The 12,748-nt window shown below is 30.3% G+C and overlaps 1 protein-coding gene across 1 annotated transcript; it reads left to right on the top strand.

Annotated features, from left to right (window-relative positions):
- The first annotated feature begins 8,854 nt into the window (after positions 1-8,854).
- On the top strand, positions 8,855-10,967 carry LOC132748676 (uncharacterized). Its single transcript, XM_060738289.1, has 2 exons — positions 8,855-8,973; positions 10,350-10,967. Exons 1-2 carry the CDS (start codon positions 8,951-8,953, stop codon positions 10,786-10,788), a joined length of 462 nt encoding a protein of 153 aa, XP_060594272.1. The 5' UTR covers positions 8,855-8,950; the 3' UTR covers positions 10,789-10,967.
- The last annotated feature ends 1,781 nt before the right edge of the window (positions 10,968-12,748 follow it).

Genomic DNA, 12,748 nt, shown 5'->3' with positions numbered 1-12,748 from the left:
TTTCTCTTAAAAACCTGAATAAATGAAATAATGAAATCGTGAATTCATGAATTCACGAATTCACAATTTCATCTCTTAAGTGAATGAAAAAAGAAATCGTGAAATTATGAAATCGCGAATTCATGAATTCACGATTTCATTATTTCATTTATTCAGGGTTTTTAAGAGAAATCGTGAAATAATGAAATCGCGAATTCATGAACTCACGATTTAATTATTTCACGAATTTACTATAAAAAATGAAATCGTGAATTCGTGAATTCATGATTTCACGATTTCATTTATTAAGTTTTTTTTAAGAAAAGGGGAAATAATGAATTTTACGTTTAAAAATTAAATTTTTTACACTTAAAAGTAATAAAATTTTAAAATTTTGAAACATGTTTTTGTAGGGAAATTTTAAGGTTTTCGTAAAAAAACTATCTAAAATTGTTTCAAATTTTAGGATGTTACAAGTTTACACCCAAAGCTCTTAAAAAAGGCCCAGAAGTCAGAAAAATTGGGTCACATAGATGCAACAAGGTTCTTACATAGTAAATGTAGTTAAAACGTCATTAGAAATATTACGAAGATTGGGAGTAGAATGAAAATTCTAAAAAAAATGTATTGTTACAATTGTTGTAGCAGACGCCCTCAAATGATCAGAAATTGAAAATAATTTCACATAGATGTTACAATGTTGCTTTGTAGAACATTGTAAAAATTATGCTAGCACTGGGAATGAAACACAATTTCACACATAATTGTAAATAATCTTGCAGATATTAAAATTATTACAGCAAAACCACAAAATATCCATAGTATGTAAAGTATAATAATTGTTACAGCGTTTTGACTTCCGTTACGCAGTTAAGAGTCCCTTTGAAATAGATGTTTCAAACTAACTTATTATCTAAATTTAAATAAAACCGCTAGACCAATATTTTGACAATAACCATTAACATTGTTCATTCTTACAAAAATAGAGATTTAATGTTTTACACTATTCTATAATTATTATAATAGAACTTTTCTTATTTTATTGTTTTTTTTTTAATATATTTTCTAACAATGCTTCATTAAAAAAAACCCAAAAAAAAACCAAAAGAAACCAAAATCCAAATTGAAATTAACTTTCAATTTTTTCGAATGTCAAAAATATTTAAAATTAAAAAGTGAAGGGGGGGTGGGGGGTAAAGTTCTTTTGATTTTTTCCTCCCCGTAAATACATATGACGCAAAATTCCAAAAAAAAATTTTCAATGATTAGTCTTTTGTAAATAAATTATTAATGTAACATGAACATGTTGGCATTGCTGCCACATAAATGACCATAAACGTTGATTTCTTTGAAGTATGTATAATCCATCTGTTTTATATACACAAGCAGTACATTGTGATAAAAGAAAATTTAAACACAAGATAATGGATCATTTAAAGACGTTCAAATGTAAATGAAGTAGATGTTTTATTTGTTTGTTAAGGTTTAATGCACTTACTCATTATCCCTCATGTACAGACTTAATCAAGCCGAGTCTGCAATTTTCATGTAATTGTGCTGTGATTAATGCTTCCGAGGGGTACTTCACAACAGCAGGTGTAAAGTGCCCTGTGGCAGCTGTAAATAGTTACCCCGTACTTCACTTAAGTGTTGTTATATTTTTCAGGTCCTTCGAGATCATTGATGCCAGCAGTATTAAGTGTATAATATTGAGTACCGCTCAAGCCGGTGCTAGGGGGCGTGAGGGATGTTGCACTTGTTCATTATCCCTTATGTAATGACTCAATCAAACCGAGTCTGCAATTTTCATGAAATTTTGTAAAAGTGATCCCTCGGAAGCATTACCATCAGCAACAATACTTGTAAATGGCAGACTCGGTTTGATTGAGTCTGTACATAAGGGATACTAAAAAAGCGTCATCCCTCATATCCCTTGGCATCGGCTTAAGCGATAGTCTCAGAGCGGTACTCAATTTCTAACACTTTAAGTGATGGAATAAATGATCCAGAAGGACCAGAAAAAATAAAACAGCGTCTCTCTTTTCAAAATTATATATATATATATATCAAAAAATAAAAAAATAAAGATTCTTCTGTCTTTCCAGTGTACATGTCGACATATTAGATCTTTTAATTTCAAAGCATATCAGAGATTCTGTTTTTGTAATTAATGTGAACAAGACAGAATAAGAATCAATTACATGGCAGATTGAAATGACCCCTAAGCGCCAATATTGTCATCACTGTACCTTGTGAAATAAAGATGTTATTTTCTAATAATATAACTTGAAAAATAATAGGTTTTTAAATTTAAATTGAAATTTTGTTTTTGTAGAACCTTTTTTTCAGTATAAAACAAAAAACTCTCTGTTTAAAAGGAAAAAAACAAAGAAAAAAGGGTTCTTTTGAGAAGTTTGTATTGGACATTTACATTTTTTTTTGCTTTAAAAAGTCTAAATTGGTAAGTTATTGGAAAAAAAGTCAAAATCGTGCAATTAAGTTTTTAAAAATTTAAAATGTGTAATTCAAAAGGGTTTAAAAATATTCTGAATTTAAATTCATGTGAAAAGGTTGAAAATTAAAAAATTACCTATGTTTACCTTTTAAACATTTGAAAAAATTTGGGGAAAAATTTTTCCAACGATTTTTTAATACTATTTAACTTTAGTATTATTCTCTTTTTCTGTCTCTGTTTTGAAAACTATTATGTTAGCATGAGGATTCATCGGCTTTCATTGCTTTTAGAAAAACACAGATCATAGTCATTTCACAGCATATTTTACAATATAGTTTATTTACTTGTACTTAAATAAAATTATCATATCGCGGCTTAAAGAATCGGGATTCAACAAAAAATACATGTATTGAACAATACAGAAAAATGACATCGATGAAAAATGTGAGAAATATTAGTTTTACGCCAATAACTTAGTTTTAAAAATGGCGACGTGGTGGTCTAAGTGGTTAAAAGCATCGGAACTAATAATCTAAGGACTGCTAACAGCGTGGGTTCAAACCCTGGTCGGACGCAAGCCGTTGTTTCCTTCAGCAGGAAATCTTTACATGTGTTGCTTAGAACGGGTTGGTTCCAGGATTCGTGTTTCAATAAGCTTATAGATTTCAACAAATCGAATCAAATTTGTATAAACTAAATAGATTGCGAAGGAGTCTGTCAGTAATATATTAGAAAACTTGATAGAGAAACTTGGTATTGTAAGAAAGAAAAAGACTGTAGTTTTTAGGATGGTTTCAAATTCTACCAGTATCTTAGTTCAGTCAACGGAAATGGATTGGGAAGCGTGCACTGGCAATTGAAATATCGACATGTTTGAACATATGTAGTAATGAGATGCTGTAGTTTATTAAGATAATATTTACTTCGATATTTTTCGTTTTCGTAGCGTGTTGTTGTTGCGTCGAGCAAGAATCAAGAAAGGTAAATAGAAAGAAAGATATAATTATCTTAACATTATCAGTTTCACAGCAGCTTGAAAGAAATAAATTATAGACTGGTAAATCATTATATAAAAAACCTTGTTGCAACAAAATATTAACCTGATAAAGCAACGAGATGGTATATCTTTCCGTTAACGAACGGGTGCATAATATTTTTAAAACCCCTGGGGTTTTTTAAATAAATGAAAGGTGAAAATGTAAAAAGGGTTTTGAAAAAACATTTTTGTTTTTTAAAAAAACTAAATTTTTTTTTCCTTTTTTTTGAAAAAAATTTAAGGCCGGGCCCTTTCTATTTTTCCATGTGAAAAACCTAAAAAGGGCTTGTTGCAAAGCTTTGGGGGTTTTTCTTTTTAGGTGGTCCCGGAAACACAGGAGGTTTTTTTTTCACCCTGAATGTCACTTTTTCAAAAAAAACCTAAGAAAAAACAGTACAAAATTGTTTCTTAATGAAAAAAAAAACAGGAAAAATAAGGGAAAACCCGGGCCCTTTAAAACCCTTTTAATCCCTTTTAAATTTAAATTCGATGTCAAGTTTGTTACAAAAAGTTTAAAAAAATTTTAAATTTATGGGGTTTGTCAAAAAAAATTTTTTAATCTTCGGGCAAAACATTCCTTACTGAAAAAGTGGGGAAAGGGGTTTTTGATTGTGATGATTTTCAATCCCCGATGGAATCCCTTTCAAGGGGAAGATCCTAAGATATTTGGTAATTTATGGGCTTTATTTTAAATTTTTTAAAGGCGTTTCATAAGGCCTAATAACGGGGGAAAGCATTTTAAAAAGAAACAAGTACCCGGTCTCTTTAATAATTGTTTAAAAATATAAATATTGAAAAACTTTCCTTTTTTCCCTTTTAAATTTATTTAAAGAATCACATTTATTTTTTTCTACACAAATTTTAATTTAAAAGGGACCCTAAAATTATTAAAACCCCCTTTTATTGTCTAAAAACAAAAAAATTAAAAACCAATTTTTGCTGGGTCCCCTTCCTTTTCCCCCAAAATGTGTGGCACGGAAATGTCCAATTTAAATTATTTTTTCTAAATTTTGTTTCTTCCAGGGAACGTTATAAAGCTCGTGAAGATCTGAGCGATAAGCAATTGAAGACGATTATTGACAAAATGGATAGACTATGGAACGCATTTTTCTTCACAAACAGGACAGAAATGTCCAAAGATGACTTTATAAAGATGATGAAACAAAGATATGAATCCAACACGACTGCATTTAATGTGATGGTGCGTGCGTTTTTATCGGATTGGTGCGAAGTAATAGACTTAAATGGAGACACATTCCTTTCAGAAGAAGAATTCCTTTTGAACTTTGCTGCTGAGAAGCATACTAATATCCCACAAAATAAGCAGCTTTTCTACACGATGAAACCTATTAATGGGCGTGTTCCAAATGTCGATATCATAGCATTTTATTTTCGCTTTGCAACTGAGCCGGATATGTCAAAACAGGACATAATTGTAGATGCAATAAATTCTGGTGTTTGAAATATATTTAGTTGCTTGAAATATTCGATGAGACTGATTTGAAAAAGTGATAATAAATCGTTTATTCTCACACCAGTATATGAGCGTCTTTAATATTGCGCGAAAAATATCATAAAAAAAACATTTCTATTTTAGGCTGTTATAAAGCGCCGACTTGTAATAAAAAAAGAAGTGCTAACATAATTTACAAATAAAAATAGCAAATGGCAACAAAAACATCAATAAAAATAAACAAAGATAAAAAGAAAATAATATAAATAAAATATCAAAAGAAAATAAACACAATGAATAAACATAAATGCACACTCATTCAAATATTCCCAGTATACCTCACTGCTTTGAATCTTACTGTGGTCAATATATATGTTTGACTTTAACCATGACTTTACATACCATTTTTTCCATCGTGATAAAGCCTTGCTGCAGTCACAGTTTTTTTCTTTCCTTTCTACAATCTTGGCGTTTAATTTTTTTTTCAGACACTGTCCTTATCTGGAGTAAAAAAGTAGCGTGCTTTGTTGTGAACATTTCAATAATAATTTATTACTTTTTAAATTCAATAGTCGTGCATTGTTATTATTTTTAGATACATTGCGTCATTAAAAAACATGTAATCAATCTATAAGTAATCAAGTTTGTACTGTAACATGAAAAAGTTGACATTGCTGCATAGAATGTTGCATTTACAAATTATACCATAAACGTTGATCTCATCAAATTATTCAATTTCCATCTGTTTCATTTACACAAGAAATACATTGCGACAAAACAAATTTTAATCACAAAATATTGTATAATTGAAATACCAATAAAACTGAATTTCAAATGTGAATGAAGTAAATATGTTTCTTTGTTTAGGCTGAACGCCGCATGTGCAATAAAACTTGACATATCGCCACAAACAAGGCAATTATGATATTTTGAAAGCAATAGTATATAAATAACACATGGGTTTGTGGGTAACAGTAATGATATCATCCCGAGGAAAATACTGTTACCCGAGGCGTAGCCGAGGGTAACAGTATTATTACGAGGGATGATATTTTTACTGTTAACCACAATCTAATGTGTTATTTATTTTATTACCCCGAACAAATACTGTGATGATCTGAATTTTTAAACAAAATTGTCAACTAAATCTAACTGTAACAAAAATAAACCAAGAGTAGCAATAACTAAACTGTCCTTACCTTGCAAGCTGTAGGCCTACTGTACTTGAGAAGCTGTTTTTCTTTTATTCTTTAAGCAAGTGATGATATCTACCAGTCATAAACATAAAATAAGCTGTGTTTTATTCAGAAAATAAAACACTAACCCATTTATAAGGTTATGATCTGTGAAATCTGATCCTTCTGTATCCAGAATTTCTTCGCATGTTTTTTTTACATTTAGTGCATTTACAAATCAACGATGATATCCTACAGATGTCTGTCCGTAACGTTTCACAGGTTAAAATTGTTAAATAATCCTTTGTTGCATGCTTTAATCGTCTGTATGTTCCAGTTTGACACAAAATTATTCACATTACAATAACTTCCGTTGAAAACAGATGTTTACTTTTTGACTATTCAATAAAAAGATATTTTATACACGAAAAAAAAACTCTAGGGTGCAAAGAACTAAATATTATTAGAGTCATAGTTACTTTGGTGATGCCATAGGCCCTATCATCGAAAATAAGAATGAATCGAGATAAAAATGGCGGCCATTTTATTTCATTTTTTGTTAAAATAGACCACGTGACCAGATTTTATACTTTTAAAAAATACTGTTACCTATGTAACAGTAAAAAATTCTTAGTCACATGGTACACTTGCATTAACAGTAAGAATAACTCCCAGAGGCCTATGGGAAATTAACATTATGAAAAAAGTGAGAGGTAATAAAACGAGATATCAAAGTATACATTATCACATTATCTATTTCCGTAAAATAGCTATTATTTCCGCTTTATATTGCAGCAAACATCACGTATTAAATACCTTTTGATATATTAGTATCTGCATAATAGTAATCCCTCTGAAATATAAAAATTGCAGACTCGGTTTAATTGAGTCTGTACATGAGGGCTAATAAAAAAGCGTAACATCTAGCATGTCCCTTAGCATCGGCTTAAGCGTTAGTTTCAGAGCGGTACTCAATTGTTAACACTTAAAAGTGCTGGAATCACTGATTCCGAAGGACCAGAAACATATAACAACAAAACATAGAATATCTTTCCAAAGTTCAATATAAATCACACATGAACAATAAAGATTATTTTTCAATGGTCTCTTTTCCAAAGTGCATGTCGACATATTACATCTTGCAATTTCAAAACCTATCAAATATACTGTTTTTAAAATTAATATGAACACAACAGAATAAGAAACAACTACATTACAGATTGAAATGACCAATACCAAGCCAATATTATTATCACTTTACCTTGTGAATTGAATATGTTATTTTCTAATACTGACAAACATAACTGGTCTTTAAACATAACAAAAACAATTGTACTTGTTGTGTCAGTATATAAAGCGGGGAACAATACTTTATTACAAGAATTAAAAAAGACCAACGAATCATACAGAAGATGTATTGGATGTTTACATTGTTTATTGTTTTGAGTTTCAATGGTAAGTTATTGTGGTAATAACTAGTTAACGTTCAGTTAAGTGCTTAAAATTATCTGTTTCATTCAATTGCGAAGGGATTTTGAATATTTCTGATTTTAATCATGTATTAACGATAACCTTTCGTTTATTTATTTGCTCTCCTTATAGTGGACATATTCATGATTTTTTAACTTATTTTGACTTTATCATCATTCTTAACTTTCTTTCTCTGTATTGAAACTTATCACGTTATAACGATGCTTCATCGGCTTTCAGCGTTTAGGTATACTCACAATTTTTACTTTAATTCAGCATAATTATTGTTTTTATGTTCTGTTTTAGAGACATGTTCATAGTCTTTTCGCAGCATATTTTCGAAAAAAAAATGTTCGGGTTATAACATAAAGGATTATTCTGTCAATGCTAAAAACTATCAGATTCAACCAATGTATTGTACAAAGCAGAAAAAAATGGTATCATTGTTGTGTGATATACATTATTTCAGGATGGAGTCTGTCAGGAATATATTGGAAAATATGCATGAGAAACAGTCAGTATAAAAAAGTACTGTAGTTTTTCAGAATGGTTTAATATCCCATCCGTCTTAGTTAAATCATCAAAAATAGATTGGGAAGTTGAACTGCAATTAATTATGACGTATGAAATAGAACTATGTAGTAATAATATTCTTCCGTATGTTAATTTAGTGAATACACTTTAATTCGATATTTATTTTTAAAGCTTGCGTTGGTGCTGTCAAGCAAGAATCAAACAAGGTAAATAGATACAAATATATATCACAGCTATTAAAAAGGACTAATTTATACACTGGTATTTAAACAATATTGTTACACTAAAATATTGACCTGATAAAGCAATGAGATGGTACTTCTTTTATCAAATAGGTGCAAAGTATGTTAAACAGTGCAGTTTGGATAGTTCATATTTGTATAAAAACACATGCTGACTCGGAACACATACCCTTCCCCTTATTTGATATTATTCCGGTCAGGTATTTGATATTATTCCCGCCAGGGCCGTTTTCCTTCACTTAAGGAAACTACAAAGAGTGTGAGGAAATTTGGCGGTTCAGGTGCCTGCGAGTACATATGAGGTCTTACCAAACTAGTAAAACCTCAATGTCACATTTTGACCTTTGTATTGTTGCAAGGGCTAAACCCTCAATATAACAGTGAAATAATCGTTTCATAATAGGTAAAATGACAGGTTATGTTGGCAAAAAAGGTGGGACGAACTTGAATCCTTTGATATTGAATTCGATGTCAAATTTGTTACTTATGGTTAAAAAATGAATATAATGCGCTGTCAATTTTTTTTCCAGGCGAACGATTACCTTACTGAAAAGTGGAAAAAAATGGTTTGATTTTGATGATTACAATCACGATGGAATACTTTCAATGGCAGATCCTAGAATATTTGAGTAACTATGCAACATCAATAAATTGTTCTAGCGTTCATAGTCTCATAACAAAGCCGAATAAATATAAGAGACAGACTCGGTTTCTCTTAGATTTATACAAAATATTGAAGTAATGGTTACATACGAATTTCTATTTACTTTATGTTAATATCACATTGATTTATCTGAATATAAGTTAGCAAATACTCATTTTACTAAATAATTAGAGATCTACGAAAGCACATAGGGGGGAATTTCGATCTGTTTTGTCTTTTCCTATCGTGTGGCTACGATATATTATAACTTAAACAAAAATGACATATCGTTATATAACAAAAACGAAATATACACAGGAGAAACGAGAACAATATGCTATGTTGTTCTAACGAGATACAACTAAGAAAAATTATATCTTGTTCTCACGAAATATAACTCAGAAAAAACCCAAAACAAAGTGCTATCTATTGGCAACGAGATATAACTAAAAATAATGCTATCTCGTTGTCATGAGATGTAATTAAGGGAAAAAAGTGTTATCCTTGTGGCCACGAGTTAGCCGGCGAATTAGATGAAAACATCTTAGTTTCGGTAACGAGTTAGTAGAACAATAAATCATAGATTAATAGATTGAAATAAATGACACTAACAAATCATAGATTTCGGCGCAAGAATACATACTTGTCAAGATGGCGACCTATTGAAACATTGCATGGTCTCGCGATAGAATAAAAGCTGATTGGCCGACTAACTCGTGTGGACGAGAGATAATTTTTTTTATTTTTTGTATTTTTTTCGGAGTTATATCACGTCGGAACGAGATAGCGATTTTGTCTTTTGTGCGAGTTATATTCTGTGACCACGAGGACTATTTTGCCTCTTGTTTTTCTTAGTTGTATCTCGTGGGAACGAGATAGCAAAAAAAGTGTTTCGCTTATTTTTTTTTATCTCGTGGCCGAGAAATAGGATTCTGTATTTTATTTGCTTATTTGTTTTTTCTGAGTTATATTTCTTGTCCACGTAAAAGGACAGAAAGAATAATTGGAATGTCCCATCTCTGCTTCCGAAGTGATCTGTACGTATCTAACCACTTTATTTTCTCAAACAAAATATAAACAATAATTCTTATAAAACAAATAAACAGTTGCAAAACATAGTAAATAACTAGTAGTTGAGTTTTAATTATACATACATGTTTGGCTCGGTTCCCTGCTTGGTGTCTAAGTATGTATCAGGATTAGGTTGTAGTTGTTTTCTCATTTGTTTTTATTTGTTTGAACATATTCAACCACCTTATTGTCTCAAACAAAATATTAACAATTGCTCGGTACCCTGCTAGTTATCTAAATTGTGGCACGGTAATGTCGAAGTTCATTATTGTTCTCATTTGTTTCTTACAGGGAACGTTATAAAGCTCGTGAAGATCTGAGCGATACACAATTGAAGACGATTATGAAAAAAATGGATAGACTGTGGAAGGACTTTTTCTTCACAAACAAGAAAGAACTCTCTAAAAAAGACTTTGTATCCATGATAAAACAAAGATATGAATCCAACACGACTGCATTTAATGAGATGGTGCGTGCGTTTTTATCAGTATGGTGCGAAGTGATAGACTTAAATGGAGACACATTCCTTTCAGAAGAAGAATTCCTTTTGAACTTTGCTGCTGAGAAGCATACTAATATCCAACAAAATAAGCAGGTTTTCTACTCGATGAAGCCTATCAATGGGCGTGTTCCAAATGACGCTATCATAGCATATTATTTTCGCTATATAACTGATCCTGATAAGGCAAATTTTGACATTATCTTAGATGCAATAAATTCTGGTGTTTAAAATAATATTAGTTCCTTGAAATTTGTAATGAGACTGATAATAAATCGTTTATTCTCACAAAAGTGAATAAGCCTCCTTCTTATTGCGAGAAAAATCACTCCTTATGTAAACTGTTATACGTGCTTGATCTGTAATAAAAGAAGTGCTATCATCAATTACAAATGAAATCAACAAATGAAACAAAATATCAACAATGATAATCGACAAAACCTACGATAAAAAGAATATAATAAAAATATAAGAAGATAAAGTAAATAAACACAATATAGACACGAAAATAAACCGTAACGGTTATACAATTGTTGTGCAGTATATCTCATTCTGTTGGTTCTTACTGTATGGTCAAAATCTATGTTTGACTTTACTGCAATTTTATTTTAACCATGACTTTCCAGACCATTCTCCATCCTAATAATGCATTGCTGCAGTCAAAGTTGTCTTTCTGTCCTTCCTACAATTTTGATCTTTAATCATTGTTTATCAGAAACACCATAAATATTTCTTGAGTAAATGTAATTAAGAGTACGTGGTTGTAAACATATCCATATTAATTTGCTTCTTCTTTGAATTCAATAGTCGAACATTTCAAGGTATATATCTTTATATCAATTTATCATTTTCCAAGTCTTAAATTATTTTTTGAATTAAAACTTCAGATAATTATGTCTATTTTAAAAAAGAAATAATAGAAAACAACTTAATTGATATACGTCAGGAAAACATAGATACAAATTGTGATAATCAGTTTTACGAATGAAACGCGTTCAATGTGAGATTGACAACTTCTCCTATCTATAAAAAGGGGTATTCTGGTGCCTCATATTTCCTTGTCCTTGGTACCAATAATGCAAAGGTAAAAGGCATAAACAGTACGAGGTTCCTCCGAGACCTCATGCACCTGTCAGTAGTTTTACTTTTACCTTTTTATTGCATTTTTGTTTAAATGCTACATTTACGACTGAGAAGACTTAATATTTAATTCAGATTAAGAGCAAAGTAAATAAATTAGTTCACCATTTTACTATTAGTTTGCATACCTCTTTGCTAAACAAACATTAACATAAATACCCATTTTCAGATGGGGCTAGGTATAGATGTACTAAAAGATAAAGTTTACTTTTGGAACTGTTGCCTTAGAAATATGCGAACACAATTGTACTGTAAAGACAGCAAAAAAGGTATGTATTGCCATATTGTGTACATAATTGCTAGCATGCAAACATCAAATGGACTAAACTATGATGTAATTGGCATGTTATTGTTACAATAATCAACTTTTTTTTCCGATGTTATTTTTCCTTACTTTTGTTGTCTGTGATGTAAAAATACCACAAAAATATGAAACACCGGTATACTTAACATTCCAAAAAAATTTTTTGAATGTGTTTGACAAGTATGCGGGTTGAGTTCATTGAACGCCGCCTTACCTTATTGATCTTGTTTATCATATCTACTATCAAATATTCTGATTAGCCCCGGTAATTAAATGGCTATTCGTGTTTTGAAACTTAGCGGTATTGGTAAATCGTGTAAAGTTTGAGCACTTTAATATGAAAGACAATAGTGACATTTACTTTACATAATGATCGTATACGACAAAACCTCTAAACCAAGCACGCTAAATAACACAACACAAAAATACAGTTCACCACGATTCATTTTAATTATATTTGCTACAAAATAAAACATTGGGATTATCAAAATTTCATGTACATATATAATTTTTCTGTACTTATTTTTAATATTCAAATAGATTTATTTTCTTCGGTTTATTTTTAACCTTTTTGTTAGATATCAACTTAAAAAAGATAAATAATAACATACAAAATAACAATCACAAACTAAAACTTAAATTATCAAAAATATATACGATATATATTTCAAGTAACAACTAAATACATTCCACAATTTCTTTCAAACTCAAACTTATATTTTTATTTCTTACTTTAATATTTCATAT

This window comes from Ruditapes philippinarum, unplaced genomic scaffold, assembly GCF_026571515.1.
Source record: "Ruditapes philippinarum isolate M1 unplaced genomic scaffold, ASM2657151v2 ctg6384_1_1_1_1, whole genome shotgun sequence".
In the NCBI taxonomy this organism is placed as follows: Eukaryota; Metazoa; Mollusca; class Bivalvia; order Venerida; family Veneridae; genus Ruditapes; species Ruditapes philippinarum.
Note: the sequence above shows the minus strand (reverse complement) of the source record. Positions and strands in the feature narration are given on the sequence as shown.

Bases quoted from the DNA above. Each gene is read 5' to 3' on its own strand.
- LOC132748676 (XM_060738289.1), top strand. From the start codon at position 8,951: ATGGCAGATCCTAGAATATTTGA. The intron at 8,974-10,349 runs GTAACTATGCAA...TGTTTCTTACAG, and splicing joins GCAGATCCTAGAATATTTGA to GGAACGTTATAAAGCTCGTG.